The sequence below is a fragment of the Pecten maximus genome, chromosome 18 (genome assembly GCF_902652985.1).
Source record: "Pecten maximus chromosome 18, xPecMax1.1, whole genome shotgun sequence".
Lineage (NCBI taxonomy): Eukaryota > Metazoa > Mollusca > Bivalvia > Pectinida > Pectinidae > Pecten > Pecten maximus.
The window spans coordinates 26,683,385-26,697,559 of record NC_047032.1 but is presented as its reverse complement, the minus strand read 5'-3'; the positions used below and the strand labels follow the sequence as shown (position 1 = coordinate 26,697,559).

The following is a 14,175-nucleotide window of genomic DNA, read 5'->3' as shown; positions in this document are numbered from 1 at the left end:
TTACAACGAATACAGTAGAGGCATCTTACCACTGTCATGTGATGATTTTAATTGACTAGTTGTTAATTTCCCATTCCTAGTTAGTAGCATCCAGGCTTCCCCTATGTTTTGTTTTATCCCATGAAGAATTTATTAATGTAAACGTATAGTGGAGATAGCATTCACTCCGTATGATGTATACAATTATTTTAACTCCGTCATAAATCCATTATTACCTATAGTTCCCAACAGGATCCAAACCTTTAGATATCGGCGGCATATTTTAAAATAGAATAGAAATTACATCAATTACTTCCCCTACCTACGGTGCTTACGTCACCGTTAGTTCGATAATCAATGGTTTGTTCAAGGTACAGTATCATGAGTTTCATAGATGTCAACTACTAACGGAACACTTAACGACAAAGGGTTTCGAGAAATGCATATTGATGAAGACAATGGGAAGGTGTTATGTTCCAAAAAATGATCTTATTGAAAAAATGTTCTATTTCCTATGCGATATGAAGTCAGACGTATTTGATGCTCGTTGATATATCTGATGATTCCGTTAGAACTACCCTGATTCTTGTTTAGAGAACGTGTCAAAACCTGGATTTAACCTATACCTGCACCTTCCGGAATGCCTGGTCCTGTTATCTCTGTAATGTATTAGTGTAACTCTGGTAAATACTAGCCGCAATATACCGCTCGGCGATCTTCTCTTTAGCTCGATCGGTTGAGCGCATGACTAGTAAGCCAGAGGTCCCAGGTCCGATCCCCAGCGGAGGCAGTGATTTAAATTTAATTAATCATGCGCTCATGAAGCACATGATTAATTTAATTTAAATCACTGCCTCCGCTAGAGATCGAACTCGGGACCTCTGGCTTACTAGTCCTGCGCTCAACCGATCGAGCTAAAGAGAAGATCTCTCTAGCCGAGCGGTATATTGCGGTTAGTATTTACCAGGGTTACAATAGGTATCTCCATGTCAATCTGTATTGAGCACAGTTTAGTAATTTTAGTTCGAATTAATGTTTCGTTGTTTGAAGGTCGGTATACTCTAGTCATTAGTGAAAATGTAGTTTTAAATCAAATCAAACACTGGGTTAAACTATAATCTAAACAAATATTGTAAAAGATATTTCCACTAAATATAATCAGATCCGGTGATTCGAATGAAAAACGATTTATGCTTCATCAACGACGCCTGGTATATAAATCTGGTCAAATCCAAGTGATGCGGCGTTCTCAAACCTAGAACCAGGGTAATGTCAGCGAAAACCCAAAACATACCAAAAGGAATGATCGTTTATTTGAAAGGGATTTTTAAATGATTGGCAAGTATATGAATGCATAAGTGAGCTGAGAAGTCAGAATAAGAAATCCTTGTAAACAATGAATTATAATCGAGCCCTTTCTGTGTATTACTTGTCCAGTTTTCTTGTTTTTATCAATGACAATTACTTTTATATATCTCCTATTCAGGATTAATACAATCATTCATGAACTGAAATGCAGACATTTTTTTCTATTTTAAGAACTTATACAATTTTGTATCGATGGCCAAATAAAGAAGATATTTTCTCTGACTGATAGGAGTAAAATAAGTAGGATATCTTAGGAACAAAATAAAAACGGACAATTATTATATATAAGTGTTTGTGAAATGAGTTGTACTAGATGTAAGTCATGGCTAGTATATGAACAACTTGAAGTGGTAGAACGGTAGATAAGATAGTTATCATTTCTATCTCCTGGTATTTAACTGGGAGTACCTCAGAAGTGAGACCCTGAGAGAGATATTCCGCACATGCGAATTTTCTGAATGTTCTGTACCTTTTCATGGTCGGCCTATTAGTGTAACTCATGATTTGAGAAGAACCCGAAGGCAGCACAAGGTCACCGTAATCAAAAGGGTCATAGGTCATAAGGTCATGAGGGAAAAGGTTAAGTGTGAAGATGATCGGTAGATAACACAAAGCAAACTTAACAAATATAAAGCGCCTTCTCACCTTGGTTACGTAGGATGATAGGTTAAGGGGGTAGATTACACCGCTACTCTGATATCAGTCGAATGGGTGATTATAAACAAGGTGAGTGAAAATACCAAAATATATTGATGTTAAAATTGATTCCATTTCATCATTATTGTGCATGTGCATGGTTATCTTACACATTGTGGATAACTACAGAACGAGATATATTTGAATCAGTGGGTAAATATATTTGGGTTTGATTTATTGAAATTGTTGATTTAATTGAAGGATTTGAATCTGGCGCTTAAAAAAGCAGAATATTTTTGTCACGAAGTTATTATTAAATCTTGGGTAACTTTCCTCCTGTAATAATGTATAGACGTTTCCCTTTGCTATTGAGTGTGTCGGACATTTTACAATTCTAATCAGCTAGTTGTGGAGCCAACCTTCCATTCACTTTTCCGGATTTTGGAGAGGCATCAAACATCGGATCTACCAGAGAAGACTTGTTACTGAACTTGGTTTGGGATTGACTTCACCAGATAAACGTCTCTTCTCTTCTTCTTCTTCTTCTTCTTCTTCTTCTTCTTCTTCTTCTTCTTCTTCTTCTTCTTCTTCTTCACGCAGGAAATGTAAAAATGGATACAGACGAGAATAGAATTATTAGATACATTATCTGCAGGGAAAGAAATTGTCGTCGTCGTCGTCGTCGTCATCATTTTTTTAAATGTATTTTTTTTTCAGTTTTCATATGGGATCAAGGTGTTGGTTAGGGTTAGGGCATTGGTTCGTTCTGTTTTTAAAATTTTTATTAGTCAGAAAATAAAAAGAGTTTGTGACCAAATCGAATACAACGGTTAGGATACAAATGATTTGTATTGACGGAAGGTGTAGATACATACTCTGTGTCGTGATAACCGGTTGTTTGGTACGTGTCGGGACTTCAAGGAATCAAGCATAGTCAGCTTAAATACACGGAATATCGACTGTTGTATTTATAACTTTAGGGTGACCGTTGACAGGACAAAGACGTGATTGTAAATTCTTTCTGTGGGATAACAGCATTGTGTTGATTATATCAAAATATATGTATAACCCATCATGTAAATATGCATAAATTAGGATTAAAGGTGAGCAATGAACAACATCACGTAATTGTTTTATTATACTTATATTCAATCTCTCAATAAGACTATTGTATCAGTCAATTTCTGTAGATATTTCTGTGGACACCCTTTGGGTAAATATAACACGGACAACATGGCGTTACTCAGACCTTTAATCTACTGTACTGTTTTCGTATGATGTTAATGAAATTATGGACGATGAAATTCCGTGTCTGCATTTGAAGTCAGAAATTTTCATCATTTTAATCTCATCAATGTATTTTTTTTTTAGAAATATGTTACTGCATAAATAAAATAAAGGGAATGAGTGTCAATCACCGTGATATTACAAGGTACAAACACATCGTCAATATACCTGTATAGGTATATAGAAAACATAATAATAATTCCTTGTGAGGGTAAATATAAAAAACAACGAAAAAAAACACAGACTTTTCCGGAAAGTCTTTCTTTCTGCCTTCACATGCGTCTTCAGGCGGGCTGTTGTTTATTTTTGTATATAGGTATACAAAAGTGAAAGTGTATGACTTTGTTTATTTTTGTATATAGGTATATAAAGTGTAGGACTTTGTTTATTTTTGTATATAGGTATATAAAGTGTAGGACTTTGTTTATTTTTGTATATAGGTATATAAAGTGTAATACTTTGTATATGTTTGTATATAGGTATATTAAGTGTAGAACTTTGTTTATTTTTGTATATAGGTATATAAATGTATGACTTTGTTTATTTTTGTATATAGGTATATAAATTGTATGACTGTTTATTTTTGTATATAAGTATATAAAGTGTAATACTTTGTATATGTTTGTATATAGGTATATTAAGTGTAGAACTTTGTTTATTTTTGTATATAGGTATATAAATGTATGACTTTGTTTATTTTTGTATATAGGTATATAAATTGTATGACTTTGTTTATTTTTGTATATAAGTATATAAAGTGTAATACTTTGTATATGTTTGTATATAGGTATATTAAGTGTAGAACTTTGTTTATTTTTGTATATAGGTATATAAATGTATGACTTTGTTTATTTTTGTATATAGGTATATAAATTGTATGACTTTGTTTATTTTTGTATATAAGTATATAAAGTGTAGGTATTTGTTTATTTTTGTATATAAGTATATAAAGTGTAGGTATTTGTTTATTTTTGTATATAGGTATATAAAGTGTAGGGCCTTGCCACGTCTCTGTTTCCTTTTCTGATAAGCCCTTCAATATGATCAGCCTGGTATCAACACGAGTAGACCAATAGACACATTTTGTTCCCATTGGTATTTATGTCAAACGTCCGTTGGAAAATCTGGTCACCACACTCAACAATGATATTGTCGATCAGAAATTCAATCATTCTCATGATTCCATCTTCAGTGTGTTTCCCATGAGCCCTAGTCGTATGTTTAACGAAACACGCTCTCAATCAGTTAACAACTCTGTACTTATAACGCTGTCTGTATTTCTTGGAAAAGAAAGCTCTCATCACATGAGAACGAAGGCGTTTCCTGAGTTTGGAATGGTAAATGATGTGCAAAGAGCGGAAAATCAATCAAGTTTGTTAAAGGAAACGTTTTAGGAGCGGTTGTTCAAGATACATCACAAGATCTTTGAATTTTTTTTTCAAACTTCACATTCCATTAATTCCACTTCTTGAGTAAACATTCACGTTTTAATTCTAAAATATTTGATATATACAAGATTTTGTTTACAATAAACAGCTGCCCCCTTTTATCAAGGGGTATGCCAAGATCTTACAGCAATTCCGATTGTTTGGTATTTTATATTCTACACTTTTGGAGCAAACAGAGCTCGAGGATTGGACCAGTTTTTGTAGTAGATGCAGATGACATATGTTGTTATTGTTTTATAATCATTAACAACACTATCCCAATAGGCCTGCAGCCCTGACTTACATGTACATGTTATTGTACCAAAAAGTAAGAATTTTACATAAAGGCTTAGTTGAACAAGTACTCGGGCCAGAAATACAACGTTGTTTATAGGGATTTTTATGAGGTTTAGAAATCCAACATAAACAAGGCAGGTCCGCAGTCTTCCCACTATCCGGTATTTTGAAAGACAGCAATACTAAAGAAGAATAAATGGTCAGTATTTCGTCTTTAGAAAAACTGAACAATGTGTAGGTTGATACCCTGGTTATCCAGCAAGCCTATTTCATTTTACAAACAGGATGTGTAAAAGTATTTTCAGAAGGGTATCGACTTATTAGATGCACCATATGCAGGGAAAGAATGATGACAAAAGTGTCGTCGTTTGTTTGTTTGTTTGTTGTTGTTGTTGTTGTTGTTGTTGTTGTTGTTACTGATTCCATATATAAAATACATGTATGTGTATGCCTGTATGTTTACGAAATCATTTCCTTTTTTCCAGGGTCGGTTCTTGGGTTCTAAGGATTAGTGATACCTGTTTCTGATCCTGACGTCGAGATGGCGACTGCTGAAATGCGGTCGGCATTCGCCCCTTTAATGGGGGGCGCTACATACCGTGCCAGTAAATTCGATACTCCGTACGGACTAAGACCGGATGGCGAAAGAAAGGAAGTAATCACAAAGCAGGAACCTGACAAACTTCCAAAAATTATTTTGAGGGATAGTACGGGACAACAGCTTAATACGTTTACCACGTTACAGGAGGCCATTTACAGGGCAGAACTTAATGTGAGAAGATCCCGGATTGGAGCTACAGCTCAGGAATGGCGACTACCACATGGGCCTCTTCCAGCCAAACCTGATTATTCTCGAGTCGGTCCGTCTATGTCGACCTATAGACAGAAAATGAATAGCTTAAAGAAGAAAAATCGGATAGTTTCCAGGAGCCTTCCAGAATATACCAGATATAAGGTAAAGATCAAGATAAAAAATGTATCATTCAAACTATTCTTAATATCTTTATGATGTTTCTTCTTGTTTAGTAGGGACATTGTTATTATGGCCTCCAGTTATTATGGCCTCCAGTTTAACCGAAACCTTGTCTCCGTCCATATGACGTGTATGTCTCCGTCCATTTGACTATATGTCTCCGTCCATATGACGTGTATGTCTCCGTCCATCTGACTATATGTCTCCGTCCATCTGACGTGTATGTCTCCGTCCATCTGACGTGTATGTCTCCGTCCATCTGACGTGTATGTCTCCGTCCATCTGACGTGTATGTCTCCGTCCATCTGACGTGTATGTCTCCGTCCATCTGACTATATGTCTCCGTCCGACTGACGTGTATGTCTCCGTCCATCTGACGTATATGTCTCCGTACATCTGACGTGTATGTCTCCGTCCATCTGACGTGTATGTCTCCGTCCATCTGACTATATGTCTCCGTCCATCTGACGTGTATGTCTCCGTCCATCTGACTATATGTCTCCGTCCATCTGACTATATGTCTCCGTCCATCTGACTTGTATGTCTCCGTCCATCTGACGTGTATGTCTCCGTCCATCTGACGTGTATGTCTCCGTCCATCTGACGTGTATGTCTCCGTCCATCTGACGTATATGTCTCCGTCCATCTGACTATATGTCTCCGTCCATCTGACGTGTATGTCTCCGTCCATCTGACGTGTATGTCTCCGTCCATCTGACGTGTATGTCTCCGTCCATCTGACTATATGTCTCCGTCCATCTGACGTGTATGTCTCCGTCCATCTGACGTATATGTCTCCGTACATCTGACGTGTATGTCTCCGTCCATCTGACGTGTATGTCTCCGTCCATCTGACTATATGTCTCCGTCCATATGACGTGTATGTCTCCGTCCATCTGACGTGTATGTCTCCGTCCATCTGACGTGTATGTCTCCGTCCATCTGACGTGTACGTCTCCGTCCATCTGACGTGTATGTCTCCGTCCATCTGACGTGTATGTCTCCGTCCATCTGACGTGTATGTCTCCGTCCATCTGACGTGTATGTCTCCGTCCATCTGACTATATGTCTCCGTCCATCTGACGTGTATGTCTCCGTCCATCTGACGTGTATGTCTCCGTCCATCTGACGTGTATGTCTCCGTCCATCTGACTATATGTCTCCGTCCATCTGACTATATGTCTCCGTCCATCTGACGTGTATGTCTCCGTCCATCTGACGTGTATGTCTCCGTCCATCTGACGTGTATGTCTCCGTCCATCTGACTATATGTCTCCGTCCATCTGACGTGTATGTCTCCGTCCATCTGACGTGTATGTCTCCGTCCATCTGACGTGTATGTCTCCGTCCATCTGACGTATATGTCTCCGTCCATCTGACGTGTATGTCTCCGTCAATCTGACGTGTATGTCTCCGTCCATCTGACGTGTATGTCTCCGTCCATCTGACTATATGTCTCCGTCCATCTGACTATATGTCTCCGTCCATCTGACGTGTATGTCTCCGTCCATCTGACGTGTATGTCTCCGTCCATCTGACGTGTATGTCTCCGTCCATCTGACTATATGTCTCCGTCCATCTGACTATATGTCTCCGTCCATCTGACGTGTATGTCTCCGTCCATCTGACGTGTATGTCTCCGTCCATCTGACGTGTATGTCTCCGTCCATCTGACGTGTATGTCTCCGTCCATCTGATGTATATGTCTCCGTCCATCTGACTATATGTCTCCGTCCATCTGACTATATGTCTCCGTCCATCTGACGTGTATGTCTCCGTCCATCTGACTATATGTCTCCGTCCATCTGACGTGTATGTCTCCGTCCATCTGACTATATGTCTCCGTCCATCTGACTATATGTCTCCGTCCATCTTACTATATGTCTCCGTCCATCTGACGTGTACATCTCCGTCCATCTGACGTGTATGTCTCCGTCCATCTGACTATATGTCTCCGTCCATATGACGTGTATGTCTCCGTCCATCTGACTATATGTCTCCGTCCATCTGACGTGTATGTCTCCATCCATCTGACTATATGTCTCCGTCCATCTGACGTGTATGTCTCCGTCCATCTGACGTGAATGTCTCCGTCCATCTGACGTGTATGTCTCCGTCCAACTGACGTGTATGTGTCCGTCCATCTGACGTGTATGTCTCCGTCCATCTGACGTGTATGTCTCCGTCCATCTGACGATATGTCTCCGTCCATCTGACTATATGTCTCCGTCCATCTGACGTGTATGTCTCCGTCCATCTGACGTGTATGTGTCCGTCCATCTGACGTGTATGTGTCCGTCCATCTGACGTGTATGTCTCCGTCCATCTGACGTGTATGTCTCCGTCCATCTGACGTATATGTCTCCGTCCATCTGACGTGTATGTCTCCGCCCATCTGACGTGTATGTCTCCGTCCATCTGACGTGTATGTCTCCGTCCATCTGACTATATGTCTCCGTCCATCTGACTATATGTCTCCGTCCATCTGACGTGTATGTCTCCGTCCATCTGACGTATATGGTGGTATCCAGCAAGTTTTAAATTATAATTTTGAGGATGACAGACATCAAGTTGGTCCATAGTCAGTTTCTGCAATTGTTGGAAACCCATTTTCTGCTGATTTTGCAAGACATCGCTTTGTTTTCCAAGAACATCGCTTGTCTTCCGAGAACATCGCTTTGTCTTCTGAGAACATCGCTTTGTCTTCCGAGAACCTTTCCGTATACCTATACTCGTTTCCCCCAATACATCAGTGCATTTACATTACACTTACAATGGTAAAGAAGCAAAATGTCAAACTTATTCTAGGTTGATCAATTTCAAGCTTTGTAACACTGCTACATGTAGGTAGGATATTACAACAGGATGTACGACGATCCCCTGCTTGTCTGTATACACGCGTATACGTACGGTAACGTATGTTTCACGTCGACCCACCGAGTGTCTGTATATATACGGTAACGTATGTTTCACGTCGACCCACCGATTGTCTATATATATACGGTAACGTATGTTTCACGTCGACCCACCGATTGTCTGTATATACGGTAACGTATGTTTCACGTCGACCCACTGATTGTCTGTATATACGGTAACGTATGTTTCACGTCGACCCACCGATTGTCTGTATATACGGTAACGTATGTTTCACGTCGACCCACCGATTGTCTGTATATACGGTAACGTATGTTTCACGTCGACCCACTGATTGTCGGTATGAATCCATACCCATATTAATTGGAATATAACAATTAACATGTAGCACGGTGTGATATTGATTAATATTATTTGTCTATTAGTACAATAATACTCTGACTACCTGTTTTATCTGTTATAAATTTATCTTAGAACTATATCTTTCACCAAAACGTCTTTTTGAAATACGAATGTGTTACATCATGGAATAGGTAACGTATGTTTCAATGAAAATGGCGACATCCTGGTACATGTACATATATCTTTAAAAATGTATCACAGACACATAGTATCTTTATGACGCATACATAAACTTGTTTTCATTCCAATATATAACAGTACAAACAAGATACTTTTATCAATCCGTTTGCAAATATGATACTGATTATCATTAATTTTACCACAATACCCCGTGTTATTCAACTCTTAGACCATCAGTTAATCATTACAGCTGTTGATTAACAATCTGTTTATACCGCACGTGGTATAAACTCTGTACGCATTTCGATTGGCTAACACGGTGAATACCCAAGCTGCAATTGTTATTGACGTCATCAATAATCTAATGACGACACATCACCGGGTCCCGGACGTCACCGGTACACTTTATTTGTATACGCGAAATTATACTTGGCCACGTTTCCCTTTGATTCAAGCCGATATTATTGTGGTAGAAACAGGTCACACGACTCGAGATTGTTGGATATGGAATTTATTTCACACTCGTAAGTTATTTTTTAAAAGTTGCAAAAAACACTCGCTAAAGCTCGTGTCTTTTGTAACTTTTAAAAAATAACGTACGAGTGTGAAATAAATTCCATATCCAACAATCACTCGTTGTGTAACCTCTATTTATACATTTGTATGTTAGTAAACGAATTTCACGCTAATAAGGACCACAATGTGATATTATCTGACGAAGATGTGTACACTGGAAAAGCGACAGAAACGTTATTCTTTAATGTCTTTCAAATAATACCCGTTACTGTGCATTAGCACAGGTGCTTGAATAGAAAATGTAATTTTTCTATTTGTTGATTTACTTTTTATATGGCAGGGGAACATACTCCTGCCTTATCAAATTTCTATGCAAGCGCCTGTGTATATTAGGTGTAATGGCAGACGAGGCGATAATGTAATCTTTGGACTCTAAATTACACCAATAGGATATATAACCAGACATTTTATTTCCTTATATGAGGCACTGCAAATGAACATTTAAGAATAACTAAAACAAACAAAAAACACACACAAAACGACGACAAGAGAATTGCCACTGCCTAAAACGAAATGTACACAATGTCATGTATCTTGCTGTTGAATCACTTGAGCTAGTTATTTATCTAGAAGACATATGCTGTTCTTATGAATTTTCTGTTTTGACTTCTTTTATATCTTCCCATATTGAATGTCAGCTCTAAGAATATTGTTTTTATCATTATTCCCTCAATATAAGGGAAGTAACTCCTACTATTTCGCCATTCATTATTTTTGGCGCGAAATACCACCGGAGATGTGCTCAAACAAACTGGAACCACAGTGTGTGCTGTCATGGACCATTTTGCAAGGTCCTATGTCACTCTCTATGACTGTTTATCTATCGAAATTTATAAAATTGATATTAGCCGTTCTCTACCTGACCGTGAAGCCCAGCTTTATTGGTGGCAAGGACTGGTTCGCCGGGTACGTGGGGTGACTGTGTCCAGGTGTGGCATTTCAGCGTGGTTCCACTTTAAACGCCTCCGATACTTATGTTTACAATTTGTATAACATGCCATCCCTTATTTAAACTCTATAAATGGTAAATGAAGTTATAGAATTGTTTTGCTTCCATTCACATATATTTAAATCCTAGAATTTTCATTTTTTAAATAATTTCATTTGCTAATGTTTATATATATATATATAGTTTAAAAATATAAATTCAACACGACAACTGTTGTGTTTGAAAACGTGAATCGCCTGAAGATGGCCGTTAGGCCTGAAAACGTTAGCGAAACACAACAGTTGTCGTGTTGAATTTATATCTTTAAACTATTTAATCGATACACAAAGTATCTACAAGTTTTATTCTATATATATGTAAGGATATGTATGTCTATTCAAGACTATCTAATTGATTTTGAGGGCTGATTACCGGTCATATTCTAAATTGAAATGATTCCATATATCCAAATTCTCTTTTGAAGTTTACCCCTAAACATTGCCTTTCGTGTCTTCCTAAAACCAAACAAAAAGGCCTCAATCCAAACCAGTGGGAAAAACCCTGATATTTAATTATACATGTAACTTCTCTGAAAGCTGTCCGAAACAATGTCATATGCAGTTAAAATATTAATTGTACATACAATGTATAATTAAGTTTCCTGTAGCTCCAACAGTTTTAATCTGACTTGGTTAATTATTTTTCCTGTTTATCTCATTACAGGAGGTGGATGTCGATGATGTTGCCTTTGTAGCAGAAAGGTAGGATATATTATTATTGTCATGTTTACAATTTATGTATATAGCATTAACATGATTGCTATTTATATTGTACTTAGGGCAGTTTTGGTGTTCTTAGATTAACCTGGGGAAATATCTTATTATATGTCCCTCATTACTCATGACTAAGAAATATTATTTTTACATGTACCTGCATGCACCAAATGTAGGCTTTTCAAATCACATTTCATATGTTGTCTGTTGTGAGCGAATATTGCCATTTCTCAGAAAAGTTCAGTTCCATCCCGTGAATTTTTCTATTTGTAAAATCTTGTTATCATGAAGAATGATGTGGCTGATTTAAGTGGTGATTTTATGTAATTTATCATAACTGGACAACTGGCTGTCAGTCACATATATTATTGTCTCGTACTGCTTTGTAAATTAAGTATGTGCATGGTTATAATTTGTTTGAAATAAAAAATAGTGTTTTTGTATGTTTTTGCAACAAAAAAATGTTCCACCCCAGATTTAAAAAGGCCTTGCTCTGTATGTTTTACTTTATAAATAATTTTTTATTTTTCACTTATCAATCCTAGATTAAATACTTACTTGTATCCAGAAAGCTTAACATAATAAAGTCAATCTGATAAGTGTCTTTATTTCTTACTTTGTGTTGGGTTTTTTTAGCCTGAATCACCTTCCAACCGTCCCGTCGTTGTCCTTCCTGCGTATTTCTTACTTTTTGATTTTTTTTAGCCTGAATCACCTTCCAAACGTCCCGTCGTTGTCCTTCCTGCGTATTTCTTACTTTTTGATTTTTTATAGCCTGAATCACCTTCCAAACGTCCCGTCGTTGTCCTTCCTGCGTCAGGAGTTCCTGGCCTCCCCAAAGCGTTACTTTCCAATTGTACACAGCATCCTTCTACATCAGAAACTCCTGTCGGAAACTGACAAACGGGATCCGGAATACACATTCCCGGGATTCTGTTTTGGATGCAGACAGCATATGTTATGTCCAGGATGTGATCGAACGTCAAAACCACAGTAAGATGCTGTATCATGTATATTTAAGATTTTACAGAATTTTGTTCCTTACCAGAAAAATGTGTGCCTGATATTCCAATTAAGAAAGTAAATACAAATCACATTGATGATTCGCTAATGGTTTTAATTTCTGGAGCATTAATATTTCGTTCATTGTTTTGTACATGCAATTCAATTATAACAAAATATTAGTGCTTGGTTGGTTGGCACAGTGGTAGCACACTTGCCTTTCACCTAGACGGCCGGGATTCGATTCCCCGATCGGACATGTGTGGGGGTCACCTGCCCAACCATGAGGTTTCCAGGTTCTCTAGTTTCTGTCCACAGTAAGACCCCTTGCCCACTCCCATTTGGGCCGACAAGCATGATTAAAATAAGTTAATATAGCTTGTTTCGCAATTGTTGAAAAATAAATAATGTTTACATTTTTTTTTTACATTACAAAAATATTTCAAATGTTTGTAACCTGATTTCCATTGGATGTGATATTCCATAGCTATCACCTAGACAATCTGTACAAGACGACTGGTGGTCTCACACAGGCGCGGACCCTTCAGGATGAGCTGAAAAAACATTACGGGGACAACTGGCGACTTACACTTCCTGACCTCCTTGTACGCAAGACTTCCAAAGGTAACAGAAAACTTGATACATTGCCTGTGATGAGCATTTAGAATTCTCATCCCTCAGGACATAAATATATTTGGTGACCTCCACCTTTAAACAGATGTGCTTCATATGTTGTGTAATTTTCACCTTAACTCCAAATGTCAGATATGTTGCGCAGCCATTGTCATCTTTCTTCGAATCATTTGTCAGGGGATGATGTCTGTTGGGTTGTTTTCCCACTGATCACAAATTGGTTTTCCTCTGTAGGCTTTCTTTCAACATCCAAAACAACATTTGTGTGCTTACGGCGTTAATAGAGCTGATGTTAAATGGTAACCTTGTAAAATGACATCCAATAATTGTTATTCTCATTTTTTTGTCAGCATTTTTTTTTTCGTTTCTCACCACTATTTGGTTGTCGATGTCATGATGCCAATTATTAAACCAGACCCAACATGTTTCGGGAATTCCTAACTTAAGATTCAAATTATATTTACTGATCTACATAATGTATGTGGTGCACTGCCCTACAGCTCTTCCTGTTAGCCAAACTCTTTACTCATACGACCTTCAGCTGTTAGCCAAACTTTTTACTCATACGACCTTCAGCTCTTTGAGATGTACTGGACATTCAGTCCTGTTAACTTGTGCCGTTGTAACTAAGCTGAGAAATTGTATATGTTGGGTGGTGGTGTTCCAATTGATCAATGTATTTATATGTTATTATAGTCATTTTATATTGTACGCTGACAAATAATGTAATTGATCGTGGATTTCGATGGTTTTAAATTGTAACGGAAAAATGTTCAAGAGCTATTAAGATTAACAGCAGATTTAAAAAACGATTAAATGAAGAAATTTACCTGCAACTGCTCTAAACAATGCTTATTCATTTTACCCACTTTGTTCAAGAGCTATACATATGATTATTGA

General features: G+C 37.7%; 1 protein-coding gene across 1 annotated transcript in view; it reads left to right on the top strand.

Moving 5' to 3' along the window:
- LOC117316338 overlaps window positions 1-13,307 on the top strand; it is a 39,904-nt gene extending 26,597 nt beyond the window's left edge. The window contains exons 2-5 of the mRNA XM_033870878.1: window positions 5,480-5,949; window positions 11,591-11,628; window positions 12,415-12,633; window positions 13,130-13,307. Of these exons, the coding sequence (XP_033726769.1) occupies window positions 5,536-5,949; window positions 11,591-11,628; window positions 12,415-12,633; window positions 13,130-13,307 (849 nt within the window). The 5' untranslated portion in view covers window positions 5,480-5,535. The remainder of the gene's footprint in view (window positions 1-5,479; window positions 5,950-11,590; window positions 11,629-12,414; window positions 12,634-13,129) is intronic.
- Window positions 13,308-14,175: the final 868 nt, after the last annotated feature.